The sequence below is a fragment of the Oncorhynchus keta genome, chromosome 6, assembly GCF_023373465.1.
Source record: "Oncorhynchus keta strain PuntledgeMale-10-30-2019 chromosome 6, Oket_V2, whole genome shotgun sequence".
NCBI lineage: Eukaryota > Metazoa > Chordata > Actinopteri > Salmoniformes > Salmonidae > Oncorhynchus > Oncorhynchus keta.
In genome coordinates, this window is record NC_068426.1 from 31,929,390 (window position 1) to 31,951,885 (window position 22,496).

General features: G+C 42.9%; 1 protein-coding gene across 1 annotated transcript in view; it reads right to left on the reverse strand.

The window, feature by feature from the left end:
• The window catches only part of LOC118385565 (formin-binding protein 1-like), an 88,449-nt gene extending 76,695 nt beyond the window's left edge, over window positions 1-11,754 (reverse strand). The window contains 1 exon segment of the mRNA XM_052521316.1: window positions 11,631-11,754. Within this exon segment, the coding sequence (XP_052377276.1) occupies window positions 11,631-11,675 (45 nt within the window). The 5' untranslated portion in view covers window positions 11,676-11,754.
• Window positions 11,755-22,496: the final 10,742 nt, after the last annotated feature.

The window sequence follows — 22,496 nt, forward strand, 5'->3', positions numbered from 1 at the left end:
CAAGTGACTGGCTCAAACCTCTGTTTTGGGAACCTAGTACCGGAAAAGCTTCATGATGAAAAAGCTTCATCATAAAAAATGATCTAAGGGGCGAAATGATGAATGTGATCTGCTTTATCTATTACCTAGTGCACAAGTTGACTGCAGGTATTTATTTAAAAAATAAACTAATATTCAAAGCCCCAAAAAAAGAACTTACCAGAATGCTAACAAAATGCTAACAAGTACACTACATGACCAAATGTATGTGTACAACTGCTTGTCGAACATCTCATTCCAAAATCATGGACATTAATATGGAGTTGGTCCCCCCTTTGCTGCTATAACAGCCTCCACTCTTCTGGGAAAGCTTTAGATTTTATAACATTGCTGTGGGGACTTGCTTCCCTTCAGCCAAAAGAACATTAATGAGGTTGGACACTGATGTTGGGCAATTAGGCCTGGCTAGTAGTCGATTAGGCCTGGCTAGTAGTCCCAATTCATACCAAAGGTGTTCAATGGGGTTGAGGTCAGGGCTCTGTGCAGGCCAGTCAAGTTCTTCCACACCGATCTCGACAAACCATTTCTGTATGGACCTTGCTTTGTGCACGAGGGCATTGTCATGCTGAAACAGGACAGGGCCTTCCCCAAACTGTCACAATGTTGGAAGCACAGAATCTTCTAGAATGTCATTGAATGCTGTAGCGTTAATATTTCCCTTCACAGGAACTCAGGGGCATAGCGCAAACCATGAAAAACAGCCCCTGACCATTATTCCTCCTCCAACAAACTTTTATAGTTGGCACTATGCATTCAAGAAGGTAGCGTTCTCTTGGCATCCACCAATCCCAGATTCGTCCGTCGGACTGCCAGATGGTGAAGTGTGATTCATCACTCCAGGGAACGTGTTTCCACTGCTCCAGAGTTCAATGGCAGAGAGCTTTACACCACTCCAGCTGACGCTTGGCATAGCACTTAGGCTTGTGTGTGGCTGCTTGGCCATGGAAACCCATTTCATGAAGCTCCCGACGAAAACAGTTGTTGTGTTGACGTTGCTTCCAGAGGCAGTTTGGAACTCTGTAGTGGGCGCTTCAACACCTGGTGATCGCATTCTGTGAGCTTGTGTGGCCTACCATTTCGCAGCTGAGCTGTTGTTGCTCCGAGACGTTTCCAGTTCACATTAACACGACTTACAGTTGACCGGGGCAGCTCTACCGGGGCAGCTCTAGCAGGGCAGAAATTTGACGAACTGACTTGTTGGAAAGGTGGCATCCTGAGGGTGCTACGTTGAAAGTCACTGAGCTCTTCAGTAAAGCCATTCAACTGCCAATGTTTTTGCTATGGATATTGCATGGCTGTGTGCTTGATTTTATATACCTATCAGCAATGGGTGTGGCTGAAATAACCAAATCCACTCATTTGAAGGGGTGTCCACATACTCTTGTATATAACGTAAACTCACTCACTCTTGTACAACACCTTATTTTAGCGCCCCAAAAACGTAATACTTCCAAATCAACTGTAATGTCAATACCATTGTAAAGCACAATTTCTCCCCTTTCCAACAGAATCAATTACATGACCTAAACGCTGCCCTTTTCTGCATAATTCACGAAGACAATGAGCCCTGTCGGGTGGGGAAGCGAAACTAATGCGTGATAGTGAGAAGGAGAGATGTTGTGTGGAAGAATTGCTTTGTTTCACTCATTCTGTCCAACTTATCACCTTATCGCCTCTAAGATGTAAATAAAACACTATAAAGAGTTTATATAATGTGTCATTACATACCTATTTGAAGGTTTGTGTCGAATTTGAACAGCGGCTTTGAGAATGATGATCGCATGCAATGATGGCGCAAAAAATGACTAGGTATCCCCCCTTACCCCCGTCACTGTCCATTTCTTGTTTTTAAATGATGGGGGAAGTTCTACACCTGGTGGAGAGAGATTGTAAGACAGAAATAGTTGCTTTATGCTTTCATGTACGTTACGACATGACACGTCACGATGTAACGGAGGGTCCGTTTTTTCAACTTTTATCCAATACTACAGAGCCATTACCATGTTGATCAACGCTTGAATGGAAACCTAGTTCATACCCCCGGTTTTGAAGTCAACACAGTCGCTACAGTCCCATTAGTTTTCTTTGTAGCCTCGTTTGAAAGTTGCGGTTGCGCACATTTGTACGGAATGGGGCGAGTTTACATTATAGTGTACTAAGAACTCCATAGAGAGAGCAACATAAATGCTAACGAGTGTATTGCGAACATTTTGAAGATGCTCACCACTTAGCTAGATAGCTAACTAGCTACTAAATTTGAAAACCAAATGCACAATTGCAGAGCATCTAGCACATTTCAGACAGTTATTGACACACCTCCAGAAACACATTAGTCTCAGGGACCAGATAGTTATAAGATATCTAGCTGGCAAACATTTATTTTGGCATTCCATACTGTAATTAGATCACCTGGCACACTCTGCACGACAGTGAGTGACTCAAAAGGCTCCGGTCTCTTTTCGTTGGTCTCTTTTCGTTTTGTGCGTGTAAACAAACACCACGTGACTGGGGATGACCATAAGCTACATAATAATGTGACGGATGAAATGAAGAGCGCAATGTTCTTCATCTCCTAACGTAGCTACAGATATTCAAATGTATAAATAACATTTTAAAAAATTGAATAAATAGTTTATACGGTATTGACGGTATTGAAAAAACCATCCTGTGAGTTTTTCCAAATATGAATATTACAGAAAAACATTAAACAAAACATTTGCTTTGGAGGACTGCCTAGAATTGTGAGCATGACCACACAATGTATTGTCATCATGAGCCAAATCTATTGGTTTCTACCCAAAGTTGCAAAGGAAATGTTGTGATCTATTTAATAAACACAAGAGACAAGCAAAAATGGATAAACGAGTGTGCTGGTATAGCATGAACAGCGGCATCTATTGGTCAGAACCTGTTACTTTCACACTACTTTAAGGTAAATAATGCAATCGGCTTCAATAACTAATTGCTCTGAACAGGGAGGGAAAAAAACATCACTAGATTCACAGGGAATACGTTACATAGTATGGGCTATGTAAGCAATACTTCAGGCTGCAGCTTCCTACTACTTGTCAAACATAGAGAACTGATGATACTGTATACTGGCTGTCGGGGTGGGGTTGGCATGGGTGTGGGTTCCGTGGGTGGCTTAAAAAAATAAAGATTCCTCATGTCTTTCTCATTGGTAGGAAGAAGTTTGGTCCAAATCGGATGTTGGATACCATATTTATTGAAAGAAATGACCAATTTGGGTGCAATCAATTAGTTTAGCTGAGATACAATTACATTTCTACAAAATAATTGTTCAGGAATGCCAATCGTACCTGTTTCTAACTCCAGAAACAATTTCAGAACAATCTGAGATGGTGGGTGTCATGGCTTGCTGAAATGACACGGAACGACTCACCAAAGACCTCTGTTCATAAATAGCCCATAGCCTTTCACTGAAGGCTAAAGGAAGGAGGGTAGTGTAACTCTAGTAGAAGGGCTTCTCGTTTTACCGTGGCCCTCCCAATCTTAGTTAGCACTGCTTCATATCGCAGTCCAGGAAGACCACCAGGGTCAGTTCACACCACAAGGGGGAGGATCAAATCACCCCCTAGTAGGAATCCACCTCAACACAACCTCCTGCCAGCCACTATACACCCAACGCTCTATTTTGGGGGGCTCAGATTGCCTGTACCGCATGTCTTTTAAGCAGGCACGCACCCTCCAGGTAAACACGACAGTGTATGGTGTCTGTTCCCGTGTTTTTGTTTAGTCAACACTCCAACATCGTACATAAATCTTTGACTAATGACATAGTACCTCTCTCTACATCACGTAGAGGCCCGGAAAGGCCGTGACCTCATGGTCTGTACAGACATAAACACAGACAGAAATGGCAAGGGCAACAATTTGGCCGTAAAGGTTAAAGTGTCGAGATGGGGCAGTATAGACATACTCTGTGTGAAGTAGGAAACAACCCTCAAGCCTTTTGTGAAGTGACCCTTTCTCTCTCTCTCCAACCATCAGAGAGGTTTTCATGCAGTCTGGACTGGAGACATTTCTATTTTATTAGTCATTTAGTCAGTTGTGATTAGAGATATTTCCTAAACCACCAAATAAAGGAATGCTGTTTTGGTTGCGTCTACTGCTCTGGCTCCTGGCTGTCACTCTGGCAAGTTCTTTTGGATGATCTGGCAGTACACCGTGTCTATCCATATATGGTTTGAGGCATGGTGGGTATGTGGAGTGAGGGATAAGATTGCATTATGTTTATGTGGTCCAAATCTACTGTACCTCCATGGGGCTAGTCGGAGGCGAGCTGCATGCATGAGTACATATCAAAGTAGGCCATTGTGCAAATGAGAACCAGGTTTTACGTAAGAGAGAGAGAGAGAGACACGTCAGCCTACTTATGCACCTTCCTCTCATTTCAAACCCGAAAATAGAAGGTATGACACTTCACAGATCTATCACCCGGACTGAGAATGTGCCTGTGGACGGGGATGAAATGGTATGCCCTTGCAGATGGTCCTTCTGGGGGAATGGATGTTGTCGGGGACATACTGGTTAATTAGTCTGCTATGGATGGAAGAGCAAAGATGTTCCGCAGTGACGATGACATGAAAGCTTAGGGCCACATGGGGTTACAGAGACTGCACTTTGGGGAGATGGGGTGGCTTCTACACTGCTGTACAATCTAACATGGACAGACATCTGGCTATTAGTTTTGATTCAGCAATTGAAAGTTAATGTGATGAATTTACGGATTTGAGGAGACAAGCGTTAGAATGTCCTCACCAACATTCAGACTCGCCTCACACAAAAAAAAGAATCCCTGCATTGCTGTTAGTGAACCCCCTGAACCACACAATCTCTTCGGTTCTTCAGAGGATTAGATCCATGACAGTTTGAGTGAATGAGTGAGTGAGTGAGTGAGTGAGTGAGTGAGTGAGTGAGTGAGTGAGTGAGTGAGTGAGTGAGTGAGTGAGTGAGTGAGTGAGTGAGTGAGTGAGTGAGTGAGTGAGTGAGTGAGTGAGTGAGTGAGTGAGTGAGTGAGTGAGTGAGTGAAGCAATGTAGGCTGGATCTGCCTAAAAGGCTATAGTTAATTCTTACTCCGCTACTTAGGCTAGCAGCCAGTGAGATACATATTCATTTAACTGACACAAGAGATAGGCCTGGGCCAATCAGTTAAATCATCAGAATCACTTGACATCAAACGGCCAAAGCACCTGCCTTCCAAAGCACAGAGTCCTCGCTCTTTCATGTACTGTGTAAGCACATCTGGTCTGCATATTATCTCCCCCCAAAAAATCTAACGTTATATTGTTTTTGTTGTTACGACTTCTATTTTTCTACTTTAATTTTCTTGTATGCATTTGCTGCTTTAGGTTACGGGTAATATTTTTCAACAACAATCCGTGCAGTTGGAATTGAAAAGACAAAATAAAGGGGGGTCTCTACTGTGAAATCAGTGGAACGCTGGACATGCTTGCCAGCCGTAGAGCCCTTTACAAACACGTCTGTTGAGAGTGACTTGTGGCATACCCTCTCGATCTGGTCCCTGAGACTAATTTGTTTCTGGAGGTTTGTGAATAGCTTTCCGACCACTTCCCTGCATTCTGTATCACTGGATAGGGAGGACAACGTGGTGGACGGATTTGTCATATTATACTGTGGCCAGTTTGATTCGCTCTCTGTCATTTTCCTAACATCCTTCACAATACATTTATAGACACATAGTCTACACTGCAAGGTAGGACTCAATGCAGGACTCTGTGCAAAACGATGGAGAACTATCAGGGTATCGCAACAACTTCCTGTTTCAAAAGGTCTGTTTCCTCTCCAAAGAAACAACAGTTACTTCTACCCAGGGGACCAATCAATGGACCTGTTTCCTTTTGAAAAGAAAAAAAAATCCACACAACACCTGGCATAATGAACTGCTGTCCCACGGTGATTGAAAAACAGGAACGATTTGAATACCTGATGGCGGAGATATAAGAAAACAGACAGGCCGAGAGGCACACTGTTCATGTCATATGTGTTACACTAGAATGAGCTCATTCGTAGACCTCTTCCAAGATTTCTCTCAAAGGGGTTTCTAATGAGAAGATTGTGATCAGCACTGGCAAGTCTGTTTATATTAGCAGAGCTACAACAGCCACCACTTTTTTCTATACCACCCTATTTTCAATTTACGGAGGAAAAGACGTTAAATTCACCAGACGTAACGTTGACGTTAGCCGGTCAGTACATTCCAAAGCTCCCTACTGGGGTCTCTCGTTGAGGTCACAGGGAGAACAGTAGTGAAACCGGAGTTTAGAGTACAGAGGAAATAATGCAAAGTTCTATGAGGAAGAAACATGGAGCTATGCCTATTGGACCTGGGAGACGATCTTCTTCCTCGTGTTAGCCAGGTGAAGCGAAAAAGGAAAGTGGCACGTCATCCTTTCAGTATTTGGACAGGAGAAAATCAAACATTACTGAAACGTATGGTACTTACTAGAGGTCAACCGATTATGATTTTTCAACGCCGATACCGATTATTGGCGGACCAAAAAAGCAGATACCGATTAATCGGCCGATTTATATTTTAAAAAATGTATTTGTAATAATGACAATTACAACAATACTGAATGAACACTTATTTTAACTTAATATAATACATCAATACAATCAATTTATCCTCAAGTAAATAATGAAACATGTTCAATTTGGTTTAAATAATGCAAAAACAAAGTGTTGGAGAAGAAAGTAAGAGTGCAATATGTACTATGTAAGTAAGCTAACATTTCAGTTCCTTGCTCAGAACATGAGAACATATGAAAGCTGGTGGTTCCTTTTAACATGAGTCTTCAATATTAACAGGTTGTAGTTATTATAGGAATTATAGGACTATTTCCCTCTATACCATTTGTATTTCATTAACCTTTGACTATTGGATGTTCTTATAGGCACTTTAGTATTGCCAGTGTAACAGTATAGCTTCCGTCCCTCTCCTCGCTCCTCCCTGGGCTCGAACCAGCAACACAACGACAACAGCCACAATCGAAGCAGCGTTGCCCATGCAGAGCAAGGGAAACAACCACCCCAAGGCTAAGAGCGAGTGACGTTTGAAACGCTATTAGCGCGCGCTAACTAGCTAGCCATTTCACTTCGGTTACACCAGCCTCATCTCGAGAGTTGATAGGCTTGAAGTCATAAACAGCGCAATGCTTGACGCACAACAAAGAGCTGCTGGCAAAACGCACGAAGGTGCTGTTTGAATAAATGTTTACGCACCTGCTTCTGCCTACCACCGCTTAAGATTTAGATGCACTATTGTAAAGTGACTGTTCCACTGGATGTCATAAGGGGAATGCACCAATTTGTAAGTCGCTCTGGATAAGAGCGTCTGCTAAATGACGTAAATGTAAATGCTTAGTCAGATACTTAGATACTTGTATGCTTGTATGCTCAGTCAGATTATATGCAGCGCAGGACACGCTAAATAATATCTAGTAATATCATCAACCATGTGTAGTTAGCTAATGATTATGATTGATTGTTTTTTATAAGATAAGTTTAATGCTAGCTAGCAACTTACCTTGGCTTACTGCATTCGCTTAATAGGCAGTCAGTCTCCTTGTGGAGTGCAACGAGAGAGAGGCAGGTCGTTATTGCGTTGGACTAGTTAACTGTAAGGTTGCAATATTGAATCCCCCGAGCTGACAAGGTGAAAATCTGTCGTTCTGCCCCTGAACAAGGCAGTTAACCCACCGTTCCTAGGCCGTCATTGAAAATAAGAATGTGTTCTTAACTGACTTGCCTAGTTAAATAAAGGTATAAAAAAAATACAGATTTCCGTTTGTTATGAAAACTTGAAATCGGCCCTAATTAAATCGGCCATTCCGATTAATCGGTCGACCTCTAGTACTTGCATGACCATTTGACTACATTAGTAAGACGACGGTGATGCAGTCTCTCTGTCTTCCAAAGAAGAAGTCCTCCATCAGAGCATCTGACAGCATGAGATAGGATAGGTCGACCTTGCGGCGATCGTCCTTGTTGGATGCACGACACACTAGAACTGACTGGTGCAATCATCAGCCAGTCATTTGCCTTTGCCCTGAGAGAGAGCCAAATCAATGACGAGTCAGGAGTGATCAACCATGACGGCTGCACTAGATACAGATCAATCCTCTTTATAAACAACCACGCACCATTATTGCTTAGATACAGTGCAGGTTAAGTTCATTTTGGATATGAGATCTCGAGTAAAAAGTCTAGGCCTGTTTTGCCTCTCATCACTCAAGGCAAGAGCAATCGAATGTTTCCAACATGAGCACAGATCTATCATGTCAGATATCTTGATCCAGAGCAGCAGATAGACTCCACCACAGACCACACATTAGGCCTGGGGGAAACATAGATATCCTGGGTCATCATCACTAAATGGATGAGTTTAACCCGGGACCTGGCAAGTGGGGCACACACTGTGACATCGTCATTGTCAGACAGGACGGAGAGAACAGAGGGGACCCGTCTGGCACGTGTCACAAACCGTTACCCATGGGGACAGGGCTGGGGCTAGTTCCTCCACATTGCCCCACGAGAGAGAGAGAGAGAGAGAGAGAGAGAGAGAGAGAGAGAGAGAGAGAGAGGACATTCTGTGGTCTGCCGCAGAGATGAGTTGGAGCATTGGAGGAAATCCTGTTCTCGTATGACAAGCAAACATACACGGTTTGCAAGAAGAAATGGCTAGATTTATATTTTATATTGTGCCCAAACATCTGTTCATCTCAACTTTCTATCAACGGTGAAGTCAACAACATCTTGGTTTGTTTGTGTTTTCTTCTTGCCTGCATCTCAAGAGTCAATCTCAAACCAGATAAATATTTATTCAGTTCATGTTTTAGGTTGCTAAGCAACACGTCTGGTGCAAGAGCCAATAATCTGCATGAGGGAGGCCCAGGGTCAACTTCTGCTTCAGAGAAACATTGGTAGCACTCACTTGCTCTGACTTCTCTCTCTGCGCTTGTGATCTAGGCTCATCGTGTGTAGGCCTACATCACTGATTAAACTGTGGAAACCTGTGGTGAATGTATCAATTTAATTTTAACTATTGAAGCCTGTAGCTTCAAACAGTCACAGACAAAACACTGACTGTAGAGCACACCCACTTGACTTGAGAGATGTGCAAGCTATTAATAAGCACATAGTCCGGCCTACACATATCTTCAACTCACCCCAACTATGAAATGCAAGAGAAAATATCAGGATATAATGCATTAATCAAGACGTGTTTTCTTTTCATCCCCAACTGAAAGTACAGTAAGATAACCATTTAAAGGAGACCATTAGCCAAAAACGTAACTGGACTAGGTCTAAGGTTTTGATTGGGCTACTTATAGTAGCTCATTTACAATCTGAGTTGTTGTTTCATGAGCCTTGAGATGTGTGTGACAAGGCTACCGGTTTCAGGAGAGCAGTTCCCTTTAGGGAAAGAGACTGAGAAACTGAGGAGGCACATCCTGTGAAACCACACAATGACAGAAAGGCAGAAGTAATATGAAAAGCAACACATCATATCATGCAAAACATTAGGCTACTGCTATCATGCCTGGGGAAAATCTGCATATCCCTACATCTCTCTCCCTGTCTTTCTCACACTTTCCCTTATTTCCCTAAAACACTGCACACCCTTTAATGCCTTCGCTCTTTCCTTCTCCCCTTCACCCTTCACTCGTCTCCTTCTCTCCTCCTCCTCCTCCTCTTCCCCTGTGGAGAAAATTGGTTCTCCTTATCTCTTTCAATGCTCCTGTGCTCTTTCTCCTTTGTCCCTCCTTCCATCCTTGGAGTCATGTGGAAGAATTAGAGGTGAACCTATTCAGGCGGTGAACCTATTCAGGCCTCCTTGAGGGTCAGAGAGGGAGTTAGGGATGAGGGGGAGGGGGAGACATTAATAACACTGCCACTCGGCAGGTGGGTGAAGGAGTTGTGAAAAGAGGGAGGAAGAGGAGGAGGAAGAAGAGGGGTATGGAACCCCCTCTGTCACCAACAGGGAAAGGGTACATTGGGCCTATCTCCCCCACTAGGGTTCCAGTCCCCTGACCTCCCACTTCATTAAAGGAAAGGTTCACCCATTAGGAATGTTAATATTGCTCTCGAATGAGCCATTGATCATGTTTTTACGAAATTCCTACCTCGAGAAATGTTTAATTTAACGGAGGCTCTAGCACATTTCTGCTATTTGTCTGCCTCTTTAGCCCAGGGTGCATATCATGGTGCAGTTGCCAGAGATATTATAGAAAGGAGATAGGAATTCAATGAATGAAGGAGCGTATCACACACCCCCTCCCCCCAGCAGACTGTCGACCAATCGCGTGCACACAGCCATGCAATCTCCGTAGAAAATCAGCAGTAGAATGGCACCGTCATAGGATGCCACCTTTCCAACAAGTCAGTTTGGCAAATTTCTGCCCTGCTACCGCTGCCCCGGTCAACTGTAACTGTGGAAGAACTTTACTGGCCTCACTAATGCTTTAGTGGCTGAATAGAAGGAAGTCCCTGCAGCAATGTTCCAACATCTAGTGGAAATCCTTCCCAGAACAGTAGAGGTTGTTATAGCAGCAAAGACGGGACCAAGTCCATATTAATGGCCATTATTTTGGAATTAGATTTTCGATGAGCAGGTGTCCACATACTTTTTGTCATGTAGTGTAGCTACGTTTGCTAGATAGCTAGCTATCCAGCCCATAGAGAGAGCATTGCATTGTGGATTTTGTAGTGAACTTGAGCCACAATGATTTTACATGTTGCTACCAACTTTATTATAATGCCAAAATTAAACATTTGTTCACAAAGAATATTGTTCTCAAATATTAGTGTTATTTAACACTGTAAATTAAAGGAATGAGGGTGGATTTTTCCATAAAGACTCTCTCACTGAGAGAGCAGGCTTGGGTTTCAGCCCTGGAAGTGCCCTGAATGTCAAGTGAACAGCATGGGGTACATGGCAAGGGACAGGGACCCTGGGGGAATCCAGGGCCAGACCAGGGGTGTGGATCGGAACAGCGGAGGAGAAGGAACTCAGGAAACTAGAGAGGAAAGCCACATCTCAAACTTTAAAACCCTGGGCCATTCACAGCCCAGTACTGTACTCAGTACTTACCCAACAAGAGCTCGGCATTGTCTGTATCTATTACAACTATCGATGCATGAGCGCCAGTCAAACAAACAAAGCCCATGAGGTTTAGATTAATCTCAGTGAGTCTGGGACTCCAGCCCTGCCCTGTGGCTGCAGTCTGGAACCCTCCACTACACTACACTAAAACAGTGTGAGAGAAAAGCAACTTGAGGTACTTTCAAAGGGCCTCCCTCGAGTCCCCGACAAACCACTTTCCCTTTCTCTATTAAATTAACGGGTGTCGGGCCAACAGACAGGCATGTGGCTACAATTAAACCACTAGACCCAGGCTAACATTCCTCCCTCTGCTCCCCCGCTGCTGCTGTCCCCATCGAACCTGTCAGCTAAAACATGCAGCTATTAAGGACCAAGACTGGCACAGAAATGTGTTCAATTTCTTGTTGTGGAGTTGTAGTTGAGCCAAAAAAAAAAACTCACTTTCAGTTGCTGCTCTCTGAGCAGTGTCGCCCTCCCTGATTCCATCGGCCGGTCAATGAGAGAGTGAGAGCTGCCTCAATGTGTGTATGGGAATGTGTGAGTATAAGTGAGAGTATCTACAGTGTCAGTGAAACGTTTGGACACACCTACTCAAAGCTGTCATTAAGGCAAAGGGTGGCTACTTTGAAGAATCTCCAACACTTTTTTGGTTACTGCATGATTCCATATGTGTTATTTCGTCGTTTTGAGGTCTTCGCTATTATTCGACAATGTAGAAAATAGTTCAAACTTTTGACTGGTACTGTATGTCTGTGTGTGTTTGTCTGTCTCCTCGTGCTAACCCTGGCCAAATGAGAAGTGAAAAACTAAACGGAGTGTTGAACTTGTTAAAGTAATAACCCCGGGAATGTTCTTCCCTTTCAGAGGCGGGATTTTAGCAGTGCACTGTGTAGTATGTGTACGGTCTACTTGCTATGATCCCTCTAGAGTAACTGAATTAAGAGCTTTATTAAGATTATAGGAACGTAAATGATTAGGCTTCCCTCTGTCATGGAATGTTGCCATGCTGAGTGGCGATCCGTCGCGCGGGGCAGGTGGAGCAGTGCTCCGACCGGAAGATCACTGACGTCGGGATTCAACCTGGTTCCCAGTTGTCGTGAAAGCAGCATACATCCAGAGAATGCCAGACTTTGATGACACCGTTTTATGACCAAATTTGCCCACAAGAAGGACCGCCGCGCCACCTTCCTGTTCAAGTGAGCACAGCATAACAGTGATTCCAAAAATGTCTTGCATGCTGCTGTATAAATGATGTAATATGCCAGGGAGATATGTACACTGTAGCTAAGTAATACTAAGTGTATGTTGTGTAGTAAGCTGTTAGTAGCCCATGTGCCTCACCTTAATAATTTTGTCCCTTTCCCCCTCATAACTTAGCCTACTGTGCTGACTTGGCGGTGCACATGTAGCCTATAGCCTGTTTTAGATAAATGTTATGGGTAGTTTCATCATAGCGCTTGATGGTTTTTGCGACTGCACTGAAATATTCCAAATTGACTGACCTTTATGTCTTAAAGTAATGATGGACTGTCGTTTCCCTTTGCTTATTTGACCTGTTCTTGCCATAATATGGACTTGGTCTTTTACCAAATAGGGCTATCTTCTGTATACCACCCCTACATTGTCACAACACAACTGATTGGCTCGAACGCATTACGAAGGAAAGAAATTCCACAAATGAACTTTTAACACCTGTTAATTGAAATGCATTCCAGGTGACTACCTCATGAAGTTGGTTGAGAAAATGCCAAGAGTGTGCAAAGCCGTCATCAAGGCAAAGGGTGGCTACTTTGAAGAACCTCAAATATAAAATATTGTGATTTGTTTAACACTTTTTTTGGTTACTACATGATTCCATCTGTGTTATTTCATAGTTTTGAGGTTTTCGCTATTATTCTACAATGTAGAAAATAGTTGTTGTTTTTTAAAGGCATATAGTGAATAGATCAGAGTGGCAGCAAGTATCAAACCTTTAATGGTTGAGTGTTTAGCCATGTCCTTTTGATCGGTTTTGTCCAGTTTTGTCCTCCTGCACTCACTGCCAATTTATAAGCCTTTGTTAAGGTCTGTACAAGTGCAAGTGATATAAAACACCAACTATTAATTGCTATGCTGTAATACATAATTACAATTAAACAAAGGAAACACTCCCAAAGCCAAATTAGTTCAGTGAAGATCTTACACACCTACATTTAGAAATGTGGAGAGATGTTTATTTATTTTACTTTTATTTAACTAGGCAAGTCAGTTAAGAACACATTCTTATTTTCAATGACAGCCTAGGAACAGTGGGTTAACTGCCTGTTCAGGGGTAGAACAACAGATTTGTACCTTGTCAGCTCGGGGATTTGAACTTGCAACCTTCCGGTTACTAGTCCAACACTCTAACCACTAGGCTACCCTACCGCCCCGATGGTCATGAGATGTTGTTTGGGTCCTAATATTAATGAGGTAGAACTACTACCACATATCACGTCAATTGGTACAGCACTCTCACTAACGGGTGCAACAAGTATAGCCTCATAGAAGGCACGCCTCCAAATGTGTTGATGAGCCACAACAATACCAAGTGTTCCAAAATTACAGTATGGTACTGTATTCTGTGGGGATGGTACTGAATTACAGTAAATGACTGGCAGCACAATAGCCAGTAAAATACTGTAGACTTACAGGAAAATGTTTTTAGATTCAAAAATACAAAACAAAACAGTACGGTACTGTAAGGGGGCAACAAATATAGCCTCTATCAAGGTTTCATTGTAATTCTACAGCAGTGTAACTGAATGCCATTGAGCCCCCATGATGCATTGCTTTTTACAGTACTGTACTGTAATATAGAATTACAGTCGCTAACTGTGACAGACTTGCTGCAATGTGTTACAGTGTAGAGTTCAATGCTTCTGTAGTTACAAAATGTTTTCCTGGCCCGGTCCCCACTGCGAACCAATCACGGTTCACCACCCTTGACTTTCTCCGTCAATAGCAGCATTTGTGCGCAGCAGAGCTTCAGAGAAGGAAGAGAGAGGGGGTGCTCAGTGAGACTAAAGCTGTGCATACACAAAATACTGGTCTCCTTACTCAACTTACGCAAAAAAAATAACAATTTGCATATCTGAGGCTGATGAAATTAAGCCAGGGAAGATTTTTGCCTACACCACCGGGGTGTCCCAGAGTAGTCTCAGAGATCTGTGGCAGCACACAGAGAGAGAGCGAGAGCGAGGCAGGGAGAGGTCTAGTGTTCATACCTCCTGCTGGGTTACAAGAGGGACACAGCCACCTCAGGAGAGACTACATGCCCTCTGGACCAGAGAATGATCCACAGAGATTAGGCCTACACATGACATATTAAATATGGCACCAGTGGGCCTATATTTAGTACTAGCTCCGAGAAAAGGTATTCATAACAAAAACAAAACAAACCTTGTGAACAGGTAGGAGTAATCTGCCTATTTATTTTAATGTCATTTTGCATCATCAATTATAACAATGAGGAACAACAGCTAGGCCTACTATATAAGAACACTGAATTTGGAGCTGCAAGGCCAAGAGAAAGGATTTGTCCAAAAGAACTAAGAGCCAATAGAATGCGAGTTAGATTTACCGAGTCACTTCTGAGTTCGGTCTACACTGTTCAGAACTTTCTGCTCTCTGTTGTCAAGTGGAAAATGCCTGTCTGTAGGTCAATAGAAATCAGATTATTTCTGAAGTCAACCTCATGCAAGAGGAGAGAGAGAACCCGAATGGATTTTCCAATAAACTGTCTAACTGAGGCTGTGTGCAGTGTAGGAGTAGCCTATGGACGACATCACAACTAGCTGAAGGAATGCGGCGATGGACCTAGCCATGGACCTATTCCTTTTCATTTAGACATGACAAGATTCATCCCCAGTATCATTACGTGGGGGTAGGCTATAAACTACCACAAGTGATTCTACTCATATGGAATGCAATAACTCTAAGCCTGTTATGTCAGCCCATCGGTAGCTTATTACTGGTATTATTCACTCGCAATGGCTCGCACACGCAGACACACACACACACACACACACAAGTACCTCACCAAAGGTATCTGTTTGATGAGAAACATAAATAAGTCGAATGACCACATAGGCCTACAGCAACTCTTGTTGACCACAGTTGTGTGTCAAATTCACTCTCACAACCACTCCAAAAAAAGCATCGGGGAGCTGCTGCTTTGTTACAATGAAGCCAGAGATGAAAACAGATAGTAACTAAGAACGATTTTCAATTAAACGGAAAAGAGCAACTAACCAAAACTTTAACATTACAACCTAAATGGAACATTCTCTCTCTAACGACGGGTAACCGAACCACATGATTTAGCCTGCAAAGAGGCTTATTCTGGTCTTTCCCCGCCTTTTCTTTTCAAGACCAGCAGAAGCATCTGAGAGCGTCACATCACAAGAAGTCTGTCCACTAGGTCTAGAACTCTCTCCAGTGATGTTCTTCTCGAGTGGTTGAGAAACACGGCTTGTTAACTGTGACACTGACTTCACTTCCTGAAATATCACTTCCTCACACTCTGTGTGTGCTCAGGCCGAAAACACCACGAGCTGAGCTTGATTAGACCCATGGGGCAACACACCATTCCTTCCCTTTCTGTCACATATCATTTAAAATAGATAAAACTGGCCTTGAAGAAAGCAATAAATAACATAACACTGGAAACATTTATTTGCCACTCAAGGTAGTCCACTCGTGTCATCTTGGTTCTACACATAGGCCTACAAACGTAAGTTAAGATGCACTTGAAGAGTTTCATTCCAAAACGCTATATAATCATTTTCAGAAATGCTGGTGAATTCATATTTCATTGTTTTAAAGAAATTATGAAAGAGATTGGTGTATTTTCCCCACTATCTAATCATGACATGGGGTTGTTAAATGTTAAACCATCACTTGATGGTTTAATTTCGAGAGACACAATGTTTTTTTTGCAAAATCCTATATATCCGCTTCACTCTCAGAGATATAAGTAGTACTGCTAGGTTTTATACAATCAAATGTAACAAATGACAAAACATTTTATTACGAAATGTACAAATAATACATTTGTGACATCAATATTTAGAAAAACAATGTTTTTATTCACTACAGTAATATGAGATATGTATGTAAAACATTTATTTACATTTGACATCAGTCATTTAACAGACGCTCTTATCCAGAGCGACGTACAGTAAGTGCATTCATCTTAAAATAGCTAGGTGAGACAACCACATATCACAATCAAATATACAGGATATGAACATTCCATTCTAGCTCAACAATTGACATAGTGTTTTGTATCTAAAATCTATGAATGAAAAAATCCTAGAACACTAATATTTTAAACACACATGAGGGTACCCATAAGCAATCATTTCAGAAGAAAAAAAGAGCTGTGAAAAATTGGTGGATATAGCGTTTTGGAAACAAACTCTTCACTTGTTCTACAAATGACAGCACAGAGATGTCACCACAGGACAAAGGGCGGAAGACAGTGCCTACCCCAATCTTAAATTGGGTTTTGCATGACAGCAAGGGACACCGAACACACTAGCAGCTTTACCACTACTAGGCTACAGTACATCCCCAGCTCACACCTGTAGAAGTCTGTTTGGTTGTAAAAAATGTTTTTAAAAGAGTGTCTGGTTCTTATTCAGCCCCATCAAAGCACTGAGCATCTAGTTGCAATACATTATTTGCAAACGGTCCGCCTCCACTGTGAACACTACCACTGTATGCTTTTCTGAAAGAAAGCAGACAGGAAAGCGTTTTGGAACACGCTGGGGCAATTATCTATCACCATTATCTGGCCATCAGAGCACTGCATCTTGGTTCGGCAATAAGCTAGCGGTTAAGAGCGTTGGACCTGTAACGAAAGGTCGCTGGTTCGAATCCCTGAGCCGACTAGGTGAGAAATCTGTTGACGTGCCCTTGAGCAAGTTACTTAACCCTAATTTCTCCTGTAAGATGCTCTGGATAAGAGCGTCTGTCTGCGAAATGACCGAACTGTAGTAAGAAAATTAGGGCTGATGTCATGGCACAAATACGAGGCCTCAGAAGCACTAAGTGTTCTCCATAAACTTGGACCGGGGAAATTATTGGAGAAGAATTCAGGAGAACTGACCCGTTTGTAGCCCTCTCCTTCTCCCCACCTCTCCCTCTACCTCCGTCTCTCTCATGAGGAGAAACACGTACCAGATTTAACCATCTCCAGACCCTGCTGTTTCTCCATCTGCTAAAACTGACTTCATCTGTAAGAGGCAGGGAACTTAGCGCAAGCACACACACAAGATGTCCCACTTGTTCCTATCACTGAGATTGAAGCATGTTTCAGGTGTGAAGTACGCAACAGGCAATCAAGCAGGTTCTCGTGGCATCCCACACTGTAACTTTGGAACCAGTGTCTCATTTTACAGCACAACAACAACTTCTGAAACAAAAGGCAAACAAGAGGAATTCCACCGGCTGTGACTGCTTATTAGGGCTCCGTAAAAATAGCTGTGGCAGTCCTGTAATCTTCTTCATTCTCATGCCGGAGTTTATGACACATTATGTGGGATTTGGGTTTTGCGTGTGTGGTCTGTTGTAGGCCTGTATCTTGGAATCCATCACATCTGAAGTCCCTCTTCGAATATAGAACTAAGTTGCTTTCTTTTGGGCACCAAAAGCAGACAAGCTGAAATAAGTGAAAGCCTTTCTTCAATGCTATTATACAGGGATTGATGTCTGTTGTAGGTCAACCAACTAGCTTACATTTTTCTTCAAATTCTGGTATCAGGGCACATGAGTGGGTGGATGAAATGTGGGATCATAGCTGTGGAATTTGCAGTGGTATTCAGCTCTTCCCCCTACTTCTATTTGACTTCCTCACCCTCTTCCTCCTACTCTTTATTTAAAATAAAGTTGGACAGACAGCAATCACATGGTTTGGTTTCGCTAAATCAAGTGAGTTTTGACGATCCAGCATTGCACAACCAGTTTTGATTATGGTGCTTGCTTGATTGTTGGTTCTATGTGTGAGACATGAGAGGAGAACTATCTGTCATACAGCACAGTGAGTGAGTGAGTTGTGTCAGTGTGGGTTCTGAGAAACCGCAGCCCTGGTATATCCTGTTCAACTTCCAACTGTCAACTCAGACTCTCCTCTGTTGCCAAGACAAACCATATATAGGAAATGTGTAGGCAGCTTAAATGTAAAACAAAAATCCATAAGCACTGATAAGAATCCATCATATACCTGCTGCTCTTTTTTTGTTAAATATTCACACAATGTAGGCATTTGAGTATATTAGGTATTTTCAGAGTTTACAGGTACCCCACTACCACCAAGCATTCATTTACATAGAATAATGTGTAGTCCGTGTCAATATGTAGGCTATTACAATGTGTTCAGCTTTCTCATAACAAGAGAGACCAATTCATATGGTCAGGAATGGAATAGCGGTGAAATAGCCGAAGCACTGCCTGGAAACCCGAAGAAAGGGGTGTGTTTCAGATACGCATGTTAGTGTTATGTTGAATTGTGTTGAATTGGATGCATTGTGAAATAGCTCAGTGAAGATCATCATTATGATGTACAATCTACAACAGCCACATGCACAGCGGTCTGGAAAGCCTAACTGCCACCGGTTAGAACTGGACATATTGACCACATCTATACAATAGCCTAGGCTACATGTCAGTCAAGGCAGGGAACATGATCATTTTGAATTCGAATTCGTTGGAACGAGCTGATTGACTACTGGGAAAGATGGTGTGGCTTTTATAGCTGTTGTTGCAATGTAGCTAATAAACATTCAGGCTTGGTTTGCAAGCAGTCTTCGGGATATTTCCTACTATTGATAGCCACTGATAGACCGTTATCTGGGCTAATAAATAAAGCGCTGGTACTTACCCATAGCTCTGACCCCCAGCTCATGGTTCCAATGCGATTTCCTCGTAATAATCCACGATTCAGATGGGGTGTACCGATGGTAAACCACTGAGGCGGGTATATATATCTATATATATATTTTTTTTATCTTGCTTTTAGGCTGACTGTCTCTTCGTGAACGCCCTCCGAATTTGTCCTTCCCTCCTAGTGCGTTATTTTGTTTCTTCTTCACCTCCTCATTCTGCCTTCTACAAAATGGCCAGAAGCCGCAGCATAATCTTCAAACGGAGTATGTGGTGCTGCTGTTCCGTGCTGAGGGCGGGAACAGCAATGACAGCGGCGGAGGCGCGTGCACTCAGGGAAAACGCACGAGAGTGTGTGTGTGTGTGTGTGTGTGTGTGTGTGTGTGTGTGTGTGTGTGTGTGTGTGTGTGTGAGAGAGAGAGGGGGTGCGTTGGAGACGCAGATGGTTGTTTTGTTTATTTAACTTTTGTATATTATCTACCTCATTTGCTTTGGCAATGTTAACAAATGTTTCCCATGCCAATAAAGCCCCTTGAATTGAATTGGATTGATTCGTGTGACAATTGATAATCACATTATGTGTATTTTTACACTGCGGTGACTGCCACCGATTTGCTCCTCAACCGTCCGTGTTTTGAATGAATTAACCATGATACTCAAATGGAGTAACGCTAATAACAAATCATCCTATTAATAATGGGCCATGTCATATTATGGCCTTTATCAAAGTTCTAAAGGTTATGTAATACATGTATCACTAGCCACTTTAAACAATTTCACTTTATGTTTACATACCCTACATTACTCATCTCATATGTATATAGTGCACTCTATACCATCTACTGCATCTTGCCTATGCCGTCCTGTACCATCACTCATTAATATATCTTTATGTACATATTCTTCATCCCTTTACACTTGTGTGTATAAGGTAGTTGTTGTGAAATTGTTAGGTTCGATTACTCGTTGGTTATTACTGCATTGTCGGAACTAGAAGCACAAGCATTTCTCTACACTCGCATTATCTGCTTACCATGTGTATGTGACCAATACAATTGGATTTGATGCATAAAGAATATTTCAAATGTAGACCTACATGTATTGTCTTGTATGTTGAAGTGTGATTTGGGTGCTTTGTTCTGAAACAGGATGAATGTGATGAATCATTAAGACAACACTGCTCCCTGGTGTTAAAGTATTTTTGTGAAAAACCTTTCTATGCCATCTCCTACTGGCAGTGGTTATCGTGGTTATTGCTGGGGATCAGAAGTTCTGTTCAGAGAGGCAGGTTGAGGGGATTTGGGGCATGGAGGTTGGGTTTGTTACTATATGGATCACACACTGTCATTTTATTGATCTGTGTGTCAGTGTCAGCAGAGTATGCTACCTTGTAATTTAGTCGTATAAAAAAATGTTATGCTAATGTCGAGGAGGAAAGCAGTCCCATGCTGGACAGAGGAGTGTGGGGCAATGGTGAGGAGTAGGAACAGGGCATTTAGAGTACTGAAAAGGATGCATAGATTTCAACATCTGATTCAGCGTAAGCAGGCCCTGGTGAGGAGAACTATCTGTCAGGCAAAGAGGCCATGTTGGCGTCGGTTCTGTGACACCATTGGAAGGGCGACACCTGTGGGAGAAGTGTGGGGGATGATTACGAGGATGAGTGGGGTCAGAGGGGAGTGGGATTATCCAGTGTTGACAAGTGGGAAAGATGTGGCAGTAACAGATGAGGAGAAGGCAGAAATGATGGCCAAAGCGTTTGTCCAAGGCATAGCTCTGCAAATGTGTCAGAGGTGTAACGGTTTTCTTGTGTCAAAGGAGAGGCGGACCAAAACGCAGCGTGGTTTTTATTCATGGTTCTTTAATAAGGAAACTATACATGAATAGACTAACAAAACCAAGAAATGTAAAAAAAACAGCCCTATCTGTTGCAAACAGAGACAGGAACAATCACCCACAAGAGACCTAAAGAATATGGCTGCCTAAATATGGTTCCCAATCAGAGACAACGATAAACACATGCCTCTGATTGAGAACCACTCTAGGCAACCATAGACTTACCTAGAGAACTACTCTAACCACAATCCCATAACTTCAAACAACCCCAGACAAAACAAACCACATAAATCCCCATGTCACACCCTGGCCTAACCAAAATAATAACGAAAACACAGAATACTAAGGCCAGGGCGTGACAAGAGGGGCAGAGGGAGGAACATCCTGGAGTGCTGGATAGGAGGGAGGATGTAAATAATGCGTTGAATGCACCATTTACCATGGCAGAGGTGAAAAGGGCAATAGGTAAGGCTGGGTTAACTTCACCTGGGAAAGATGAGGTGTGCTACATTATGTTGGCCCATCTTATTGATGAGGCACTGGATAAGGTTTTGGTGTTGCACAACACAGTGTGGAAGGAGGGGAAACTATAAGGCAGCTGGAAGTAGTGGTACTAATCCGGAAGCCAGGGAAGGATTGGCCAATAGCTTTAACATCACATGTATGTAAGACTATGGAATGTAAGATTATGGAACATATGATTACAGAGAGGCTAACTTCCTGGAGAGCAGGGGGCTAGTATGGCCACATCAGAGTGGGTTCAGGAAGGGAAGGGGAACTATGGACCCAGCGCTCTGCTTAGAAGCAGAGGTCAGGAAGGCTCAGGTGAACAAGGAGACTGTTGTAGCTGCCTTTGATGTGGAGAAGGCGTATATGTGGAAGGAGGGGTTGTTAATCAAGTTTGATGTCATGGGGATAGTAGAAAGAATGTACAACTGGATAAAGGATTTCCTGTTTGGAAGGTCTATCCAGGTGATGGTGTGGAAGTCTCTATCAGGCAGCTACCTGGTGGATAATGGTACACCACAGGGGAGCGTGATTAGTCCTCTGTTGTTCTCAATCATGATAAATGATGTTTACTCTCAGGTACAGCCAGATGTTGGGATGTCATTATTTGCAGATGGGGCCTTGTGGAAGAGGGGAAGACATGTGCCATACATAGGCAGGAAGGTTGTTACGCACGCCTCTATGAAGAGGGAACGCAACACCCTGCTACAACTAAACTCTGTGAAGTGAAAAAGGTATGGACTGTCGGTGCGAGTAAGAATGACAACAGACAGAATGTGGTACCGTTTACAAGGACTTTATTCCTTTACACGGTAATATAGGGAAAAGGGGCTGGACAGAACCAAAGCAAAGAAAGTACATCTCAAAGCCCCCATCTTACCTGCCTACCCACTACTTACCTAATTTAGCACCACCTGGTGCCCTAACCAAAATACAGGGGGTGGTCCACCCAGGTCTTACCTAGTGTGCCTAGACAGCGAATATGCTACGGGTATATGTATGCCCCGCAGGCCTCTTGCCTAAGCACTCCCTAGGTGCCTTCCCCTTCCCCCCTGGGAA